We start from the raw sequence: 23,432 nt of genomic DNA, 5'->3' as shown, positions 1-23,432 counted from the left end.
ATGAAAAGGTACGTCTGCGCAAAAACCAACTGGTTCCGCAGGACCCACCATGCTCAGAGAGATGAAGACCTTACACGCAGTAAGCCAGCTGTTCCCGCAGGAAAGCCTCCCTTGGTACAGTACCCTACCTGTTCCCGCAGCTGTGGGTACATACCAAAAAGGAAGGCTACCCGCACTAACGGTAAGGCTACACGCATAAGGCACTAACTCTTACACTTCAGCAATGTCACCTGAGGAAGGAATGAGCAAGGCGGGAATACTCCCGCCCAAATGAGCCAGTCCGTACGCTTCTGGAAGATCTTTTGTACTATACCTGCCAAGGTATGGACAAAATAGACAAGATCTGACCAAAGCAGCCCATGAACCAATCACAGGGTGACAGCTCACCGACAACAGTACGAGGAGGAGCACGCTCTAGTACAAAATGTCACTATCAGCCGCTGCCTACCCACCAACTCCCATCGTGGCACGTACACAGCCCACGGTTGGTGAAAAAGAAATATTATACAGCTGGCCATGTCACTATCAGCCGCTGCCTACTCACCAACTCCCATCGTGGCACGTGCGTAGCCTGTAGTTGGTGGAAAAGGAATATTATACAGCTGGCCGTACCTGCTTGGAAACCTACCTTCGGCTATAAATACTCCAACACCTTGGAACGGTATCATTATCTTATATCATCTGATATTAACTTATCTTCTCTCTAGCTATTTCTCTCAATATACACTTATATTCAGAGCAATCTAGTCTGATTCTCACGCCGGAGGATGGTCACAAGGAGGAACCCCCCCCCCCCTTCTCAGTGACGAGCTCACGGTGTCTGTTTTGCAGGTCAAGAAGAATAACCATCTTTGTCGGACCTAACCCTCGTGGGAAACATCTACTTAACCCTAAAATTATCCGTAATCTGCCGGGGTCATCTAGTTTTTCTTCATTGGCGCCATCCGTGCATTAAGCTAGAACTTAATCTTCCTTTTTTCAGTTTTTTCAAACTTCTGGAAAGATGGTTAACGTTACTCCGATGCCAAAGCCACCGGGTAACCAAGAAACTCCGGTAACCACAACCCCAGCCACTGGGAGGAACACCAGCGAGTATACGAATGTTACGAACACTACCCCGGTTACCCAAGCCGGGGAAAGTGCAGTAAACAATCTTCCCCTGAGATTCATCGATACCCAGGTGGAAAAACAGACGAGGCTCCCCCGCCAAACATTAGACCAAGTTAAAGCTTGGGCGGGGGCACGTCAAAGAGAATTCCAAGCCGAGTTGGATGAACGTTTACGTTCACTCCAACAGGCCAATGACGAGTTCGGAAACACTCGACAACAGCTCAACTTGAGTAATGAGTGCGAGTATGATGAAGATTGGGATGAATCTGACAGTGACGCAAACCCGCGCCATATGGCGAAAGGGAAGCATAAACAAGCAGATTTCCACCAGAGAAGAAATTTTAGAGAAACCTTTAAACCAAAAAACGCGGGTGGAAACCCACGTGACTTCTCTAAAACCTTCAGACCAACTGTTGCAAATGCGGGAACGTCCAAATTTGCAAGGGACATTGCGGAAGTAATTGCCCCGAAAAGTGCCAAACAGATCTCCAACATAGGCACATATGATGGTATATCTGACCCAGACGATCATTTGAACAGATTCATAGCGGGGGCAACCGTCAGCAATTGGACGGAACCCACGTGGTGTTACATGTTCCAAATGACGCTTGTTGGGGCAGCCAGAGCATGGTTTGACCGTCTACCGGTCCACCACATCTACGATTGGGCAGACTTCCAGCAGAAGTTCAGCCAACACTTCAGTCAACAAAGAAAGTATACCGAAGAGCAATGGACGATCCTCAACTGCATCCGAGAGGAAGATGAGTCTTTACTAGACTTCATCACGCGCTTCAATTCAAAGAAGCTAAGTCTGGGCACTATTAGCGAAGATCTTGTTCGCGCTGCTTTCATCCAGGGCGCGGAAGACCCAGAGCTCATCCGCACCTTGACTGGTAAAGATGGCATGCCATCCACGTGGGATGCCATCATGACAGCAGCTAAACGCTTCGCGGAAACGGAAAAGCAACTGGGTAGAGATCTTCCCCAGAGCACAAACCTCTACACTCAGAAAACAAGAGAAAACAACGTCCTTACCGCCCGACAAAACAAAAAGAGGAAGCTTGGTATTTGGCAGTCAAGGGTAAACTTTGACACCTCATCTGACTCGCACCCTCGGTTAGGCGGAAGGGATAACATGCAGTCATCGAACCGGAACTCCAGATGGACGCCACTCACCAAAAGCGTCACCGAGATATTTGCCACTGAGAGGCTCCCATGGCCAGAGGCTCCAATAATCCGACAGCGTCTAAACGCTGATCAAAGCAAATCCTGTGACTTCCACAGGACAAAAGGCCACACCACGGAGGAATGCGTATCCTTGAAGGACTTCGTCGAAGCATTCGTCAGAGATGGGAAACTCACACACCTCGTGGCGTAATGGACGCTAAGCAGGCTAATGCGTGTAGAACCCCAGTTGGGGAAAACACGGATGAAACTGCAGCTTCAATGTTGGAGACTACATACTGCGTAAACAACGAGATTCCGAACCAGGCGCATATCGGCTCAAAAGGCTCGATAACACCCCCATCCCAAGAACATGGAAGGGAGCTAAATTACACAGGCTGCATGTAGATCAATTCCAAACTTGTAAAGAAAAAGCCTAGAGCCACTTCTAATGGAAATGATTCTCCTTATCACATTGACGCTGATAGTCTTACATTTACTTACGATCTGACCAAACTGATATGCCGGTATTCACCGCATAAATAAGCGGGAAAGTAAGTCGTTGCGTGTGGAAGGCGGCAAAACCCGCATAAACACAAAAAATGGTAAAAATTTCTAAGGAAAAGATGAGGAAAACCTTCACGCAGGTCAGTTATAGGTGAAGTTTGGTCATCCCACTAAATGAAAGTGACAGTCCTACCCGCACAATCATGATAGAGGAAACTGAAAATTAACCTATCGACAACCACGCATCGAAAGGTTAACTTATTCAAAACACTTAGAAATTTCTAAAAAGATGAGGAAAACCTTCACGCAGGTCAGTTATAGGTGAAGTTTGGTCATCCTAAGTGAAAGTGACGGTCCTACCCGCACAATCATGATAGAGGAAACTGAACATTAACCTATTGACAACCACGCATCGAAAGGTTAATTTATTCAAAACACTTTGAAAATTTCTAAAAAGATGAGGAAAACCTTCACGCAGGTCAGTTATAGGTGAAGTTTGGTCATCCTAAAGGAAAGTGACGGTCCTACCCGCACAATCATGATAGAGGAAACTGAACACTAACCTATTGACAACCACGCGTCGAAAGGTTAACTTATTCAAAACACTTGGAAAATTGCTAAATTAAACTATAATATGCATGAGCAAGTCATATAACGTTTATAAAGCAAGTCATTAACTGAAAGTGACGGTCCCACCCGCACAAACATTTATATTTCATAAAAATTCAAACATTACAAGAATGGCCAGGTATCTACCCGCCTACAGAAATGTAAATCTATCCTAACGGTGGGAAGGGATCTCAAGGTTTAAACTTCAGGACCACTCCCTCCAAACCCACTTGAACCCGCACCATCAGTTGGCTGTGGCGGTTCAAGGAAAGCTTTGAGAATAGCTAGCCCATCATCAGCAGCAGCAATCTCGTTCACCTTCTCCACCACCGGATGTGGGAAGGCAGTGTATTGGTTCACGGCTTGATCGTAGGCAGCTTCAGTGTCTACATCATGCAAAGGAAAGTTGGAAGGCGGAATGCCCTTCTCAGCAAATCCTAGACCAAGCAGAAAACCAGCTTTCTCCCCATCCTCATGAGAAGCGTTGAGGGCTGCACTCATAGCATCGTCATATGATGTGTTCGTAACAATCCGATGCACAACCTACAAAATAAAAATATATGTATCAAAAACTTTTCTAAGTATAAAGAAAAGCGTAAATAAATTACGAACTACGCATACCTGCGACAACACTTCTCGTAGAAGCCATTCCTTGGTGATCAGAGCTTCTTGGAGGGCAGCTTGAGCTTGATCACGGGTGCGTTCGGCTTCATTTTTGTTAAGGTTGGCAAGCAACACATCCTTAGCAGCAGCCTCTTCAACACCCTTCAGTTTACGCTCAGTGCGGTCAAGCATACCCTTCTGATCCAGGAGCTCTTGGAGCTTCTTGGCATCTTCTAACGCCAAAGCATCATGAGCCTGCTAGAGCTTTTCTAATTTGGCTTTAAGCTCTTCGTTTTCAGTGCGCAGAGGCTCAGCAACGGCTTCAGCTTTGGTGGCCCTCTCGGTCGCGTTCCGCGCAGTTTCCTTGGCCAATCTAAGCTGTTCGTTAACAGCTTGGGTAGCCTTGGAACGGGCCTCATGCCTGGCCTAAACCTCGACCTCAAGGCCCTTGTAGGCCTTCTCCTTCTCTGTAGCAGTAGCAGCAAGCCTCCTATTCTCCTCCCGCAATGCTCGCGCCTGAGCCACTTCCAGGCTACGCGCCGTCTTTAACTTGTCGTTTTCACGACAAAGCAACTCGACGCGCGGCTACATCCGAGCAAGGAGAATTCGGAGCTTATTGGTTAGCCTACCCTCCTGGTAGCTAGCCATTGCCTCCCCCCAACGCACCGCTTGGGGCGGCATGGCGTGCCCATTCGACGCAATCCACAGCCGTTCGAAGGGTTGTTCCCCGGCGGATGTTCCACCGTGGAACATACACCTCATTGGAATCCGAAACTGCAAAAACAAAAAACAGTTAGGAAAAAATGATAAAAATAGATAATAGGCCAAAATAACCCCACGCACCTGTAGGGTCGACAATAGGCCGGTAGCCGCCAAACCCATCGCCCGAACCTAAGGGATATCCATCCAAGAGGTCAGGGAGATGGGAAGGAGGCAAAGATTGGCTAGAAGCCCCAACCCTGAACATACCTGATGAACCGGCCATGGACGAGGTAGTCGCCGGTGCCGGAGGAGGCATGGTAGAAGCCGCCGCGGTAGAGACCATCGGAGGTGAACTCACTGGAGGTGAACTCACAACCGTGGCTGCCGCTGCGGAGGAGCCCGCAGAAAAAATCACCGCCTGCTCAGTGAAGGATGCAGTGAAGATGGCACTGACAGCCGGCGGAGATGACGTCACAATTGGAACAGTTGACTCAACGGGATGAGCAACTGAACCAACACTGGAAACAGGCGCAGCGGCCTGGGTCATCGCCTCGGATAGGTTGACCAAACCTACCGTCGTGGGTCCAGAACTGCTTCTTCCCGCACCACTTTGGAATGCAGTTGCATCCACTCCTGCATGAAACAAAATATTATAAACAACGGCGGAAAGAAATGCGGGAAAGGTAAATAAAATTACACTTACGGGTTTTCTTAATCTTGAAAGTTCTGACGGGTGGGGATGAACCCGATGGAACTGGCCTCTTCACGCCAGTCACCGTCGTAGAACTTGGTTGCTCGGAGGTGACAGCTGTCTCAACCTCCGAGACAATTGTCTCACCACCACCAGGGTTCCCCGCCGCCTCCTCGCTTTCAGTCTCGGAGTCAGACTGATTTCCTAGGTCGACGGCGGAGGTAACCTTCGCCTTGCCCTTCACGGCGGCAGCTTTCTTCTTCCTCACGAAGAAAGGCCCATCTGCAGATTCCTCATCAGAAGATGACAAAATTAGAGGAACTCGAGCATAAGTCTGAGCATGCAGAGGGCGAGGATTAAAGAATCCCTTACCTGGCCGCGTGACGCTCAAAATCTCGTGGCCCGACGGGTAGACCTCCACGAATCTGTCCGCCGTCTGCTCCAAGATGGGCAACTCGTTCTCGTCAAGATCACGAGTACCCAGCCGGGTGGGACCACCAGCCTCCCGCGGATGCAGAAGCGATTGTAAGTCATTCCCCTCTGAAACAAAAAGAAAAACAGTTAGAAGAAAAACCCTAAATCAGCACATAAGACGGAGCATACCGTAAGGAGTAGAGTTCAAACCGTATTCGAGGATGATGGGTACTTGCGGAGTCTCAGAACTGGCATCCTTCCATACCCGGCTCATCCCAAGCATCACCATCCCAGACTCCGCAAAGCGGTAAACCGGAGTCTGGATCTGGGAGATCTTGGCGAACCATTCCGCCTCTTGGTAATTGGAGGCGTGAAGGCTAGGGAGCGCCCTCCCGTTCTTGAACGTCATCTCAATAGGGACGACGCGAGTGGAGATGTAGAAAAACTCCCGCTTCCAAGACCGAAGACTGCGCTCGGTAGCGCAGATCTTCAAACCCTTGATCCGAGTGACCAAGGTATACCAGCCCTGGATGCACCTCCAGGAGTAGAAGGTCATCAGGCGGTCGACACGGGGCTCGACGCCCAGAATGTGGCACACCCATTCAAAGTGGCGAACCTTAGCGATCGCCATCGGGTGCACCTCCGTCAAATGTACACCGTGTTTCTCCAGAACACGGTATACGAACTTCGTTAATGGGAATCTAAGATTCCCATATATGAAGAATGAGGCATAAACCCCTATCTTGCCCTTAGGGGCATCATACACCGTCTGGTGAGGCTCTGGAAACTCAGGCTCGTAGGGCTCGAGCATGAACTTCTTGACGATGTAGTGATACAAGTCAACAGAAAGAGTACACTGGCACTAACCAGCAGTACTCTTATCGTCCTTATCAGACGTGGACGACGGATTCTCAAGGTATACATCGGACTCCTCGGCAGTAACCTCGGGATCATGAGTAGAAGACATTTTTGAGGTAAGAAAGAGAACGATTTCAGGAGAATGCTCGACGGAAAAGTTAGAGTATTCGCTGGAAATCGTTTAGAAGAAGAAGAGTGAAGTGAATGTGTGAATTAAGATGCACCATCTCCCCCTTTATATACTCATCGCAATGAATGCGATGAATTTAATGCGGAGGAGAGAGAAAGCGCAGGTGCAATGAAACTATGACACGTGGAAAACAGCTGTTGAAAGGACGCGTGCCGTAAAACTCGCGCCCACGCGCCTGGAAAAGCGTCTGGAATGACCATATACTGTCACGTCGCCATAACTTCCTGCACGTCCTGAAACCGTCAGAAGAAACCGTCAGGAGACGCCAACGTCACTTCACCCGTTTGGACTGTTCTTATCCTTTCACCAACTCTTCGAATTTCAAAAAGATTCAAAAAGATTCAAAGATTCAAAAATAAGAGGGAATATACCCCCTTACCTTGGAAAGCGAGAAACCATAAGACGAGTGCGGGTACAGTGTCAAGGCGAAACCCTTCACATACTTAGCACTTGCAGGGAATCGAAGCTAACAAGATACCTTGGGAAACAAGAAACCGTAAGACAAGTGCGGGTACAGTGTCAAGGCGAAACCCTTCACATACTTAGCACTTGCAGGGAATTGAAGCCAAGAAGGATCTTATGGACCATGCTTGCGGAAAGAGAAATAACACCTCCGCATGACGGGAACGTTGAGAATTAGATTGTTTGAAGCTTCAAGATGGAATTGGTAGTTTAACATAACTGATCACTATGTCCAAAACTAACAAAACCTCATGAAGAATCTATGCAAGTGAAAGTCAACGCTCCCGACGTGCGAAGGGGTTAAACACCTACCCGCATCATAACCAATGATCAGGCAGAAAAGTCGGGAATTTCTGCAAGTGACATTAGGAAAACTGCGGGAAGAATCCCCACGGAAAACCTTAAAAAACAAAAACCCTCTTTAAAACCCCTTGCTTAAAGTCCAAAAGTTTACCTCACTTATTAACAACTCATGAGAAGAACAATGGACTGGGGGGACATGAAGAGATAGGTCCCAGCAAAGTCCAGTTGGACCCGCAAGACACACCTTGAAAAGGTACGTCTGCGCAAAGACCAACTGGTTCCGCAGGACCCACCATGCTCAGAGAGATGAAGACCTTACACGCAGTAAGCCAGCTGTTCCCGCAGCTGTGGTTACATACCAAGAAGGAAGGCTACCCGCACTAACGGTAAGGCTACACGCATAAGGCACTAACTCTTACACTTCAGCAATGTCACCTGAGGAAGGAATGAGCAAGGCGGGAATACTCCCGCCCAAATGAGCCAGTCCGTATGCTTCTGGAAGATCTTTTGTACTATACCTGCCAAGGTATGGACAAAATAGACAAGATCTGACCAAAGCAGCCCATGAACCAATCACAGGGTGACAGCTCACCGACAACAGTACGAGGAGGAGCACGCTCTAGTACAATATGTCACTATCAGCCGTTGCCTACCCACCAACTCCCATCGTGGCACGTACACAGCCCATGGTTGGTGAAAAAGGAATATTATACAGCTGGCCATGTCACTATCAACCGCTGCCTACTCACCAACTCCCATCGTGGCACGTGCGTAGCCTGTAGTTGGTGGAAAAGGAATACTATACAGCTGGCCGTACCTGCTTGGAAACCTACCTTCGGCTATAAATACTCTAACACCTTGGAACGGTATCATTATCTTATATCATCTGATATTATCTTATATTCTCTCTAGCTATTTCTCTCAATATACACTTATATTCAGAACAATCTAGTCTGATTCTCACGCCGGAGGGTGGTCACAAGGAGGAACCCCCCCCCCTTCTCAGTGACGAGCTCACGGTGTCTGTTTTGCAGGTCAAGAAGAATAACCATCTTTGTCGGACCTAACCCTCGTGGGAAACATCTACTTAACCCTAAGATTATCCGTAATCTGTCCGGTCATCTAGTGTTTCTTCAACTTGAAATCAGATAATTACTGGCTATTGTTTTGCAATACTATACTTTGTAAAAATGCAAATATATTTATTATGTACTAATTATCACAATGATGTTGAAACTATAATCTCATTGTCTATAAACCTAATACGATATTTCTGTAACTTTTTTAACTTCTGCTAAAATGCATTTGTTAGAATTAGAACATATTTAAAACCATCCGGATCTTTCTTAAAAAGAACGAAAAACCAGACCTCGCTAATGTATTACAGTATTAAGGAAAAGACACAAATCATGGATTCTAGTCAAAACATTTTGATTTATTCTTTCCCTCCCAATCATAAGTAAAGTTGATATCATGTATTTAATGTGATTATTAATTTGCATCCCTTAGATTATTCCTCTCTTGTGTATTTATATGTGGTTTTGTTAATAGAAAAAAATTTCGATCTTTCACATAATCAATTCTTCACATGGTATCTTGAGCCATCATTAGTTTTTTTCTAATTAAAAAACATATTATCGCTTACATACCCGCAAAACACCCATTATATAAGCACACAAAAATGTTCTTTCCTTACATGGGCCCACCATACCCGCATGTGCCCTTATAGATGCAGGGGCAAACATACCTTATGCCGAGCCGTAGTCTCCGCTACGACTCAAATTTTTACGGGTGGTGTAAAAAAATATTTTGGTCGATTTTTGTGTTTCGTTACGGCTAGAAAAAAATAACGTTCCGGCTAAGATTTTAAGCCCAACTAATATATGTTTTAAACCCAATCAAAAGATAAAGCCCAAACAAAAACACCCATTAACCCAACCCACCCATTAACCCACCTTTCACAACAAAACAAAAAAATCATACGCACCTTCAGTCTTCCACCCTCCCTTGTAGCAGCGCAGAGCCAGCCACCAATCGCACAATGTAGCACCGCCGGCTCCACACCACGTCACCACCGCGGCCCCGAGATGTATCCGAATGATTTTACTAACAAAGAAAGAGGGTGTATTCTGGGTGATCTTATGACCTTTTATTACACTTTAAAGGAAGATGATAAATTTGCAAAACTTGGTGGAATGGGTGATCTTGTTCGTGTAATGGTGGAAACCGGAAAACACACAACTTTTCCTTTGGTTTATCGGATATTGAAGCTAGCATTGGTTTTACCGATTGCAACTGCAACCGTTGAAAGATGTTTCTCTAAAATGAAGCTTATCAAGACGGATTTGCGCAATCGAATGGGTAATGAGTATTTGAACAATGCTTTAGTTTGTGCGGTCGAAAGAGAAACGTTTGATAAAGTAGATGAAGAAGATGTAATGGCTCGGTTTCAAGCTATAAAAAACCGAAGAGCAGATATTTACAGTCCAACCTAGATCCGCCACTGTTGGTTCGTTAACCCGGTTAGTTTAAATTTATTTTTTGTCGTGTTCTTTATATTTGTTTCGTTAACATTGTATTAAATATGGGGAAAAAAATTTTGAACGCTCTGGCTCGATTTCGAGTCTAGATCCGCCACTGTATAGATGTGTATCTCAAACATGTGTGTGAGGCCCCAACACAAGACATTTGTGTTTGTCCTACAAATGGGGTGTCACCTGGGAACTTGCAAGCCGTGTTGCAGGCGGTCTTAGACCATGTGTAGTCATAACTCTCCACCTCCAGGCATTATGTGTCATGTGGCGCCCAGTCAGAGTTATGGTTTTTTACAAAAACAGGCTGTAGTCATAACTCTCCACCCCCAGGCATTATGCGCCACGTGGCGCCCAGTCATATTAATTTATTTGTTTTTTTAAATACTAAATCATTTAAATAAATTAACATAAAATTAAAAAATACATTAAACTTCCAAATAAAAACTAAATAAAAAAATACATCAAATTAAAAAAAATACATAAATAATACTAATAAAACTAAAACTTATTATATTTTTCTAAAATTTTCGCTCGTCGAGTGGCTTTTAGAGATTGGACTATCGGGTCGTCTTCGGTTAGCTCATTTGATAAAACCTCGATGTCTTTGTCCATTTCATTCCTTCTAAGTAGGTCGACGGCGTCCAAATTTACTTGAAGTCGTTGGGTTCCAAGGTCGTGTAAAGCTTGGAGTCGAGAGTTCATTTCTTTGAATTGACTTTCCAATTCGGGATTCGAACCCGTTGCCGACGACGAAGCGACCCCTTTCCCCTTTCCTTTGCCCTTGGTTCTTCTACCCCCCGACCGAGGCATCTCGGTAGTATTCACAGCATCGTTATCGCTTAAGTTGAAGTTTCGAGCGTCGGAACGGGGCGTGTCTGGATCAACCGAAGACGATGTTTTAGACTTTTTTTACGCGGACCACCTTCGGCTTCGGCTTCGGCATCCAACACCATGCCCCATTTTGGGTGAAACCTCAATAGGTCTTTCCAAATGCCAAAGTAGTTGAAGGCCCCCCGACCTTATGTTGATACTCTGTCAACGCGTTTTCCATGACTTCCGCGTCCGAGACACCGCTACTCCTATTTCGATTCATCCGAGAGAAAACCGTATGGAAAGCCAAGCATTTGGTGTTTATGTCGCCCCATTTCGACAGTAACGAATCTTTTTCTCGACGTGAGTCCCTGCCAAGCTCGTGGAACAACTCTTTAATTTTGTGCCAAAATACCCCCATTTTTTGATAGTTCCCTAAAAAAATAAAAACATTACAAGTTTAATGTTTGTTATAAGAAATTTAAAAAAATATATATGTATTTTAAAAACCTACCGCATTTGGCATCTTCCGATATCGCGCACCAAACACGAGCACATAGTACGCACTCGTCGATACTCCACGCTATCATCATCTTTTTAACCCGAGGTTCGCCGGCGGGCTTCTTTGCGTGTTTTCTCGGACGTCCGCGTTGGCTCGAACCGCCTACGGTGTCCGGGACGGGTTGTTTCTCCGGCACGAACTCGACCTCGGGTTGGGTCTCCGGGACGGGTTGGGAACCCGAACCGGCAAAAATGTTTGTCGTTGGGTTTTGGAAACCGGGCATCGCATTTGGCATAGAGTTTTGCAAAAATGCAATGTACGCAGCCATTTGCGGGTCAATCATATGCGGGACGGATACGGTTGGCGTCGGGGCGGTAGATTGGTTCGTTGTGGATTTTGGTTGCCTTGACGGGCATATTGACCGAAACTGAGAATATTTTGGTTGTTGTTCGGAAACATTTTGGTAGAAATATTTGTGTAAAAGATATAATTGGTATAGAAGTGGAAGTAATGTGTTAAAAAAAATGAGTTTGGTTTGTTTTTATAGTATAAATTTAATTAATAGTTTTTTTTAAACCCAACGGTACACAACCCCAACGGTAACAATGTAACGGTCACTTTTTTTATGTTTGTGCCTTTTCTAGCGTTTTATATAAAACCCGTTTAAAAAAAACATCAAAACGCTGGGGGGGGGGGGGGAGGGCGCCCCAGCGTTATACTCCAAAACGCACGACTACGCTTGGTCTTAGGATCAGGAGTTGCTCAATTATTTTGGTGACCCAAAGCAGATACGGGCCCTATTACAAAAATCATTGTTATAAACACTCTTCCTTTACCTAAACTTGGATTGATGAACTAATAAGTCGAATCAACTAACGAACTAATAAGCTTCCAAAAGGAATAAATTTAGCAGTCTTTAGCAATTTAGCATAACCTTTTAATGATTTAGTAGATATATTACTAATAAACATAAATTAAGTCTTCGGTGCTAAAATGCAACATGCTTTTAGTAGCAAAAATCCGAAACGAAACATGCTTTAGGTACCTAATATTTCCTTTTGGTGCAAAATGTTTTGCCATTTCTACTTCCTTTTGGTGCAACGAATGCTTTGTTTCTTCGAAAGTTTCAAAGGTTAATTGCAAACCCAAAAAATTGTTTATTGTTACCATGATTTAGTATTAACCAGTTTAGTATAAGGGGGTGTTTGGGTGAGCCTTTAAAACTTGCTTATTTGCTATTTGTTTGTTGAAAAGCAAAAGGTGTTTGGTAAAGCAATTCCAAAAGCTTCAAAATTATGAAGCTTTTCAAAACATGCCTTTGCTTTTCAAAAAGCAAATAAGCAAAAAAACAAATCTAAAAGCTCATTCAAACACCCCGTAAATCAAGTTCTTATTTCCTTTTGACTTCTTTAAGTGTTGATATTCTCTTCAATGACGACTGTCGGAACATCCTTAGTAGAAGATCCATACTTTCAGTAGAAACAATCGACTTCCACTTACAAGACATTCGGAACATCCTTTGTTGCTAATGATTGTTTCCAATGCTCAATCCGTGTGAAATGATCATCAATGTCTACTCTTACCCCCACTTTAGCAGTGCCTAATTTCTTCTTTCATGTTTCACAGTTTTGTTTTCAACCTGTATGTTTATGAGCAATGCATAGACTGTATTTTATTTTGTGTGTTCATCACTTAGACAATTTCATACTCGGCTATTACTCGCCAATCACCATTGTAGTTCTCCCCTCTATTGTAGTTCCTCCTAAAGGATATAAGTGTTGAAGTTGCATGTCAAAGCATAATGATGAATACAAAACGTGTATTAAAATTACGATCATTAAGCAATAGTTACATATATTCGAGGAGATGGTAAACTTGATCGGTAAACCATATCTTAGAGTTACTCGCAACTCTCAAATTTCTCACTTTCACTATTTTTGGAAACTGCGAGGCTATCATTGGTTTCATTTGCAACACAAAACAAAGAAACCGCTCATCATGATACTAGCTCATCATTGTTAAATTTGCCTTTGAACCCACTTAGATATTATTTTTAACAACATTGACGCCACCCCCGGGATCACCAAGTACTAGATCTTGTTTGGTATACTTTCTCCTTGGTTAAAATTATGACAATGAACGGAAACAACAATTTGAAGTAATCCATGGTGTAACCCATCCCTCTTACCAAGGTTTTCTAGGTAAAAACAACCACACTCCGCAAGGAAAAGCATAGTTGGACCTTAACCCAGAGTTCTAGATGAATGAATAGAGGCTTAGAGCCCCAGATGGAACAACGGCACGTTGAAGAGCGAATGAAGCATATTCAAGCTCGCATATCCTCACTCCCCATCTCCCATGACAGGAGGTTAGATGTTATACTTAGGCCATGAGAATCCCGGGCATGTCGGGAGTTGAAGCGCTATAGAGGGAAGTCGTGGTCAAAAAAGACTACTTTTGTATGAACATGTGAATTTCTTGTACTCACTCAAAGATTTGCTTGGCAATCTCAAATTATAGGAATGTCAGTTTTAGGACCCACACGTTCTGACGGGACTGTTATACCAAAAGAAAAGGTTACATGAAAAACGTTAAACCAGGTGCACGTATTAAGGCATGTAACTTTCAAAATCTATGCCAAAGCATGAAATATTACGGTAGAAAAATAACTACGTCGAAACGGAGAAAAAAAAAAGAGGAGAAATATTATTCGAGGGAAGAAACCTTAAGTACATAAGCACACAATGAAGGCTTGTACATATGATTTAAATACTTGTACGTAGAGATTAAAAATAATAAAACTAGTATTTCGACCCCCCGCAACAGAGAAATAAAACTAGTATTTCGACCCCCCGCGTTGCGGGGGGTTGTGAAACCGATAATGAGTGTGAAAACAAAGGTAACGTTTGTATACATAAGTCAAATTTGATAACTTTAGGCTCAAATCATATTCGTGGTTGCAAGGCTAGTTTCGGTTTGTCATAGTACTTTCATATGCTTCTGCTTATGCTTTGGTCTGATCATTTGTTTGGTCTCGGATTTCATTTGTAGATCAAATTCAGAAGCTTCCATGTCAAGGTCTTTTGGTAGTGTCTCTAGAACCTGGAATGTATGCTCATTTGGTAATATGTTAAAATTGAATAATAAATAGGTCAACAAATTTGTCCAAATAAATGGATCAAATCTATTTATATTTTTATCTATTCATTTCCCACTTTTGAGAGAAACACAACTGGATTTGAGGAATTTCAAATAACATGTTAAACGGGCCACTTCAGTTCAGTTAAAACAGTAACCAAATAAATATAAAGAGTTACAAAAATATTTCCATAATGTAAAGAGACTACCTTTCTTAGATCTGTGGCGGGCTCACTACGCATGAAATTTGCAGCAGTCAATGGAATCCCATTTCGGTATTGATATAAAGCTGCAATTTTCTGTACATACTCCGTGAATTGAGTTCTTGACATACGAAATGGTAAAATGATAACATCTGCAACGAAAGTTTGACCCGGACCAAATGAGTACTTTCGACCCAAACCAAAATCTCAAATTCAGCAGTACATTTTTTTGCACCAATATTTGTTTTTGACCCGCTAACAAACATAGCAAATCCCGTGTTATGTGCCATAAACATCCAATTTTGACTATTTAAAGTCGAACAAAGCCAAAGCAGCAAGTAGTTATGTTCTATATTAATTAGTAAATCAAAAATACTTTCGGCCTAACCAAAGTATAATAAAACTCGAATTGTAGATCAGATCTTCGTTATGGTAGCAACATACGTTACCATTCCAAATAACGAAGCGCCATCATCGCCTCGACAAAGGATTCAAGCGAGAATCGAAGAATAACATAAATCATTAGTCGCCATAGAGTCATGATTTTGGGCAAACTTTAAGATTGCCAGTTCTGGATTTCCCATGTTTCAAAACACCCCATAAAAATTCAACAATCATAACAACTTTTGAGGCAAAATAACCAATCCTAGGTAAGAAGTCGCTGACTATAGAAAATTAGAAATGGTTCAAAACATATTAGTAGCAAGCCACTGGTAAACAACCAACCACCACCACGGCCAAACTATAAACAAAATCAATATTAAAAGAAACAGTAAGAGGCCACCGGACCACCGCCGCCACCTAAGGTTTCGAAAAAGAACCCGGCAACAGTGTTGGTCAACCACCTTACCCTATCCCGCCACAACACCACAGATCATGCAAAATTCCGCCACTACACAATCGACAACCATGACGCACTACACAGTAGCCGGGGTTGAAGACGATGGTATCGGAGACGGTGGGGGTGAAAACTGTATAGGCGAGGGAGAAAGCATATGAGTTAGAAACGGTTTCTCCAACACCACCACGTGTGATGTCAACGTGGATGGCACATATGTTATTGACTCATTTGATAGTTTGGATGGAATGGCCAATCAAAACAACTAAAATTGAACAGAGTGGATGTGTATTTTGACCCAAATCTTCTAATTAATATAGGGATAATTTACAATTAATCAACTGCAACTAATTGTAAGGTCAAAGAAATTAAAGGAACGCAAATGTAAACTATAAATGACATAACTACTCTAATATGCTCTCATAAACGAAACATTTACAGCAACATGAAAATTTATATGAAGTACAAAAACGAATGGATTATAACCACTAGGTGAAATTGTCTTCGATGTGAACAATGGTAGCCAAATAGCAGACTCTTGGGACCTTGTGCTAGCACCATATCTGATACGAAATTTGGGTTAGTGTCAGTATTCTGTGCGCTTATGAAACAGGGGACAACTGTGAGATTAGTGCTTATACGTCACATCATAGTCGGTGGACCAAGAGAAGATAATTGCGATGTTCTGAACCAAGAGAAGACAATTGTGATCAAACATCGCTGATAGAATCCAACAAGTCTTGGTAGCAATGCGAGCCGAAAAGTATGTTGCCACTTGTAGCATTACCCAACAAGATTCGAGTACCGAAAATGCACAACATCCAATGGTGGATCAATAATCAGGACATCACATCTAGCCTGTTACACATTACCATTTCATGATCACTATATTGTTAGGTTTTGAGTTGTACACAAAACAACAATTGTGTATGCATTCATTTTACATTCAAGGGACCAAAGCCCCAAAAGGAAATAGTTAAGGGTTAAATGCATTAGGTACATTGTTTAGATGTAATCTTAAATAATTGGCAAAACAAACACACTCGGATTAAACGACTTTCCCATAATCATAACCAGATACATCAACTATGTTGACTAACTCTTCTTGCCTCAACAACATAATGCGTGATCCACCAACTTGTTCAACCAAAATAGTAGCAGTCGCAATTAAAGATGGTGGGCGGGGAAAAGGGGAAGGAGAGGGGGGGGGGGTACAAGAATGTTATTTAAGTACACACGCAAACTCATTTACTCTATTGTTTTCATTGATGTTAAATCTCGTTTGAAGCTGACGATTCAAGAGTGAAAATTCAACCCTTGTTGAATCCATTCATTCCATTTATTGAAACAAACGTTAAAATTAACAAAATTCAATAGTTCCATTCATTCTATTCTCCCAACAAAATCTGTTACACTCATCGATGCTCCAAAATAAATTTATCACTAGTAAAAACTAGTAAGGTATTCGCGTTAGATAATAAGTGAAGGTTATCATAGAGTTACCAAAATGGTTAAAAGAAAATAATCATTGTCAACAAATATATGGTGAAATCATTACCTTCCAACTATAATTTACAACAGAACCGCAATTAGCGCTTACTAATAATCTCAAATAGCATGGCTAAGCAGATCTTGAACCGCATTTACAGAATCAAAAGAATATAAAACATACAAATAACTCAAGACTTTGAACAACCAATCCTTGTCTTAAACCACATTTAGGATGTAATAGAAACTCGCAAATAACTCTAGAAAACAAACAACCAATCCTGGAACCCCTCAATTTGTATCATCATTACAAGTGGTTCTGCGTAACACCAAGTTCGCATTTGGCTTTTGATATATTATTTAACAAATATTTACAAATACAAGGACACATTTATACAAACAAGGTCATAACATAATTTAGATTTCATATCTTAATAAACAAACAGCACCTTATCCCATATGAAAGAAATTACACAGGCAAAAATACACACACTTATCAAGTTAACCACTTTATGAAAGCATATAAAAGTATATAAAAGCAGCAAATCTGAATATCAAAGGTTAACATCTGATAAAAAATAATTCACATATACTGCAGCAGCTAAAAAATAAGAAGCACATACTAACAAGTCTTATACACCTTTCATGTAGAAAAAGGTATAATAATATCTAAAGCATAATACTAGCAAAAAGAAAGAAAAACTCAAGACAGATAGCAGCAACAGTCGAAATATCGACCAATCAGCAATCACCATAACCATTTAAACCACTCGAAGCAGTCCAACAAGCTCTCATACACCTGGATACCACATTTAACTCAAATCCATCATTCAACAATCTACCAACATAACAAACATTATCACCAATATATGCATCCAAACAAAAGAATGTGCAATTACTGAGCAGTCCTTGCAGCTTTTTAAAAATTGCAACCGACAAAAAGTGAAAATAGCTTTTAGATAAATTATAATATAACTTACTCAAAAACACATTGTAATCATACACACAAAAAATTAACCAAGATAAAGAAAAACATGACCATAAAATCTCGAAATAAAAATTTGTTAATTTTGGTGTATTTGGTTTAAGAATTTTTAGAACAAACAACTTTCATTTAAAAATTTTAATAAATTAAAACAGATGCACAATATTGTGCAATCAGTTATTGGGTATCATTCAAGTAAAAAGTGAATCGCCTAAAGTTCTAAAACAACCAAACATTATTCAGTTTCAAAAACATCATTCAGGTGATAGACACGTTGACACGCCTGAAAAAAAAAAGCAAAAACAGTTTTTGTGTGATCACACACCAACTAAAATCACATAAAATAATAAGTATCCAAAAAAAATCAGCAACAGATGAGAAACCCATTTTGCCCCTAAAACAAAAGGGCAACAAATATCATATAAAACAATTACTGCTGCATTATTGCAAACAAATAGACTCAAAAATGATACAAGCCAACTGCACTAGCAAAATCACAATGTATTGGTGCACCATACCAACCATGATGCAATCCTACCTTTCTCAAGAACACAAAAATCACAAAAAAAATACTAGCAAAAAAAAGAACAAACTGGTCACCAGTAATGCAAACATGCAATAGTATACTGTATTAGCACATCCTCAGCCACGCTTAAGTTCTTACCCAAACAAGAAATTTAACAAAAGTGACTCGTTAACAATGCATGATCGTAGCATATAGCATACAATTTCCAAAAACAATATAGAGAACGACATTCAACAAATTATTATTCTTTTAACAATAAAAAGAACAACTTTCCTAAAGAGATAAAGATGACGTTAGGTGACACCTATTACCATATTGAACATTGTAAAACTCAGCAATTTGTAAACTTGTCTTATGATATAAAATACAGGTGTAATTGTTTAGAAAACTAACTTCACCTACTAAAAATTAGCATGGTATAAAGCATCAGCCCAAGGATGACCACTAATGCAAGTAACACGCAATTAATAGACTTGCCTTAATAATGCAAAAATAAAAAATAAATAATATTATTAATACCTCAATAGTAAGGGGGTCCACCATGATACATCGGGCCGGGAGGACCTCTCGGTCCAGGTGGCGGCGGCTGGTGCATTTGAGTCGGATAAGCTGAAGATAAACCATAACCACCACCATCAGGGTACCCTCCACCTGAACTCGGTGGCATTCTATTCATAGAAGACCCGTAACTGTTTACCCCAGGATAATCCCCACCTCCGTAATGTGATCCACTGCCGTACCCACCACTATTATAACCGCCACTACCATAACCGCCGCCACTACCGACACCAAACGAAGGTGGCCCTTGATTCCCATAGCCACCACCACCACTAACCGGAGGTACTGATGAATTCATTGGTGGATTCTGATGTGGCAGAGGCCGCCCGCTTGAATAACCGCCATATGTTGGTAAACTTCCTGTAATCCACCATTAGCATAAAACTATCACTTCAAAGATATATCTAAGGGCTTAGACATTAAAACATAACAATTGAGCAATCATACCATAACCGGTGTTCATAGACCCCGGCATCGGAGGCGGAGCACCATCACCATGTCCCGTCGGCACCTGCGTCCCAACCCCACCCGGTTTCCCCTTCTTCCCATCCGTCGCCATCTTACATATCACCTGACTCCCATCAATATTCTTAATCGGATCCACCAACGAGTTCCTCGCACCCTCCTCACTCTTATAAACAAAAAACGCAAACCCTTTCGTCTTCCCCGACTGCTTATCGAACCCCAACGGGCCTTCCTCAATCTCCCCGTAACTCGAAAAATGACTCAACAACCTCTCACTCGATATCTCAAACGGCACATTCCCCACGTAAATCTTCCGCATCGACACGTCAACGTTCCCCGACTCCCGGGCAGCGGCCAATTGCGCAACGGTGATCCTCCCGTCAATTTTCTTACTAGGATCCTTTAACGCCAGTATCGCACCGTCTATATGCTTAAAAGTGACGAACCCGTATCCTTTCGATTTACCCGTGGTCTTATCGGTTATCACGATCGCCTCATCGAGTTCTCCGTACACCGAAAAGACAGACCTTAGCTTCTCCGAGGTTGTCTCCCAGCCGATACCTCGTACGAAGAGTTTACGTTGTACTGGGTCGGAATCGGCGATTGAGCGGACGGAGTCCAACACGGCCACGTCACGGACCATGACGGTTTGAAGGACGTCTAGAAGCTGGTCTTTGGTGAAGGGTTCGAGGATTTTGCGGGCGTCTTGTGGGGTGAGAGTGAGTGACGGCTGTACGGCGACGGTGTTGGTGGTGGTGGTGGTTTCGGTGGTGGTGTATGGGAGGACGACGTTGTCTTCGGTTTTGCGTTTCTTTGAGAGTTCCATGGTTGGGTGGAGAAGTGTAAACCCTAGAAACCCTAATGTGATAGGGATCGAAGATGGTATATGTTTGTTTTTGCTTTGGGTGAACGCTATATGTTGTTTGTGTTTATTTTTGTAAAAAATTGTTATATTTATCTAAGAGAAATCTGCATTTTGTCTCTCTGGTTTATATCCACATTTGATGGGTTTACTCTTGAAAAAGATTTTGTGAAGTTTGGGCCCCTGTGTTTCTCCGACGGGTTCCTCTGACTCCTACCGTCAGTTGACCCGTCGTTGACCCGTTAAAAAAAAAGAAATTACTTTATTACCCCTGATTCCTTTATAACTAATCGATATACCCTCTTTCCCTTTATGTTACCATCTCCGGCGATTCTCTCAACCCTGTAATATTTCATTATCCGGCGACCCGGTTGACGGATGTCTCAATCCAAGTCAAGTCAATTCTCCTCGGGTTCACCTTCCAAGCCTTGCCGTGCAGATGAGCTTTGTGTGAGATGTTCATGTGGTGCCGCGACATGTTACCGGATATCCAGGACCGATGCAAACCCGGGGCGTCGATTCTTGTGCTGTGTAAGTTTTAATTACTCACGAATTAGGTTTTTAGTCTGTTAATCGATGATGATTTGGTCTGTCGTGTTGCTTAGGTCAATTTTAGGAGTAATTAATCTGTGAATTGTGAATCGAATTAGGGTTGTTTGTTTGTTGATATATTTAGTCCGTTATAGAAGGGGAGTTGTGGATGGCTAAAATGGGCTGATGATCCCACATGCCCTAGTTGTGAAAAGGTAATTCAAGCAATGGTGAAGATGATGAACAAGAAAGATGATTTTGCAAGAATTAAAACCAAAGAAGTAACAAGCTTGAAGATGTTGCTAGGAATTAGTTGGTTATTGTTCTTTGTTTATGTTTGGGTTTATTGATTAGTTGTTAACATTGTATTTTTTGGATAATGTAATCTTTGTTGTTGTTATTGTAGTTTATGTTAAATGTTTAGAGTTTCTTGTTTCATATATTTACTTTAAATTTGTGTTTCACATTATCAGTCATGTTGCAGCCATGATGAAACTGAGAATGTTGAGTTAGGAAAGGATGATCAGAATGTTGAGTTAGGGAAGGATGATCAAAATGTTCAGTTTGACCAAGACAAAAGTCAAATGGAAGACAAGGAATATCAATTGGGTGAAGATGAGTTGATGGCTTATTTAGTGCAAGAAGATGACTTATTTAGAACAAGTGAAGAACATGAAATGTATCATGGTGATGATTATGACCCTGAGGTTGTGAAAGCAGCTTTCAAGTACACCAGTGAGCCGGAAGAAGATTACTATCATGATCCATATGAAGACGATCCAGTGTTGGACTCTGACTGGTCAAATGATGATTGTCATTGGAAGTAACATTGTAGTTGGTTTATAGTATTGTTTGCATTTGAATTGTACTTTAATTTGACATGATTAAATCTATTGTAATGTTTGCATTATTTGCCTACATGCTACTAGTTTTAAAAGCATTAAACAAAATACTGTCAAAATAGCATACAAACCATCATGTCCCAAATCAAACATAGCATACAAACCATCATGTCCCAAATCAAACACACATGCTACAAGTCTTAAATTGTTTCAAACACAAACCATGACATGGTACCAGAAAGTTCAAACAAAAGTCTTAAATAGTCTCAAACACACACCATCAATCTAACTCAAACACAACTTTATGGTTGACATCACTATTGTTGAATTGGTGCCCTGCAAGTTCTGATGTTGTGTCTAACCTCCACATCTTCCACAACTTTTTTCATGCCCCAACCTGGTAAGCCTTCCTCCTGCAGAAAACACTTCCTGAACCTCTTCAATCTTCCTCTTCCTCTTCTTGCTAGCTGCCAATTTCTTCTTCTCACCCAGTGCCTTCTTCCTGCTCTTCTTCGGTCTGCCAATCTGTGTATGATGTTTAGGAGGAGTTATTATTGTTGGGCAATTTAAGGGTGTCCACATATCAGGGCCTGGTATGGGCCTGATTTGGTGATTATACACCTTCTTCCAAGTGTCTAACTAGTAAGCTTCATCAACCCACTTCTCCAATGGACCGACATACATGTTGTTTTCTATCATGTTATATAGGGCTGCCACAGCATGTTTGCATGGCATACCTATCAAGTCCCATCTCCTGCATGTGCAAGTTCTATCCCCCACATTCACCACACATTGGCTTCTCAGACTTTTAACCTATGAACATATTTGCATATTAACAAAAGATTGATTGTAATATCATAGTCATGCAAATTTTCATACCTGGTAAGTCACATCATCAACCATCATAACCCTCAATTTGCTTGCTTCTGTTTGGATTTCATCCTATGCTTTTGTTGCTTGCGGTGTTAATGGGCCCCTTGCAGTGGCTTGCATCTTCTTCACAGTCACAATCCTCATGGTCAAATACTCTCTAATATACTCCAAGCATGTAATGATCGGCTTGTCTCTTGCTCCAACAAGTTGCTTGTTGTAAGGCCTCGTTCCCGGTAGCCCTACTTTAGCGTCGGATTTACTCATAAACACAGTTCTACAAATCAGAGTTTATTAAAACTTTTTGCGGAATATAAAACATCAATCATTTGTTACAAAACATTAAATCTTTTCTTTGATACCAAAACCCAAAACATTATATTTAAAACATATTTTCTTCTATCTTCACATGCCAGCCGTTCAATCCATGCCATGTGCCATCCTCATGCTAACTCTTCCATCTGATAACCTGCGTGCATACTAAAAGTCAGCTACGCTATGTGAGTTCTAGTTAATCAAGCAACTTAACATACAACCACTATAGGCATTTATATACGTGTCCGAAGACGCATAGTCCACTGACTAACCTGTTACTGCTTAACCACTTAATTACCCCTACAGATTAGCCACTTATGCCCCTTTGTGCCACTTTAATAACGAATAACGT

General features: G+C 42.0%; 1 protein-coding gene across 1 annotated transcript; it reads right to left on the bottom strand.

Moving 5' to 3' along the window:
• Positions 1 to 17,250: 17,250 nt before the first annotated feature.
• Positions 17,251 to 20,551, bottom strand: LOC143586615 (UBP1-associated protein 2C-like). Its single transcript, XM_077068121.1, has 3 exons — positions 19,643 to 20,551; positions 19,157 to 19,555; positions 17,251 to 17,925 (listed from the first exon to the last, which is right to left on the bottom strand). Exons 1-2 carry the CDS (start codon positions 20,484 to 20,486, stop codon positions 19,158 to 19,160), a joined length of 1,242 nt encoding a protein of 413 aa, XP_076924236.1. The 5' UTR covers positions 20,487 to 20,551; the 3' UTR covers positions 17,251 to 17,925; position 19,157.
• Between the last annotated feature and the right edge of the window lie 2,881 nt (positions 20,552 to 23,432).

This window comes from Bidens hawaiensis, unplaced genomic scaffold (assembly GCF_021521415.1).
Source record: "Bidens hawaiensis isolate Kalapana, Puna unplaced genomic scaffold, B.hawaiensis_p1.1 tig00034722_1, whole genome shotgun sequence".
NCBI classification, from domain to species: domain Eukaryota; kingdom Viridiplantae; phylum Streptophyta; class Magnoliopsida; order Asterales; family Asteraceae; genus Bidens; species Bidens hawaiensis.
The sequence above is the reverse complement of the archived record's forward strand: the minus strand, read 5'-3'. Positions and strand labels throughout refer to the sequence as shown.

Bases quoted from the DNA above. Each gene is read 5' to 3' on its own strand.
- LOC143586615 (XM_077068121.1), bottom strand. From the start codon at position 20,486: ATGGAACTCTCAAAGAAACGCAAAACCGAAGACAACGTCGTCCTCCCA. The intron at 19,556-19,642 runs GTATGATTGCTC...GGTGGATTACAG, and splicing joins GTCTATGAACACCGGTTATG to GAAGTTTACCAACATATGGC.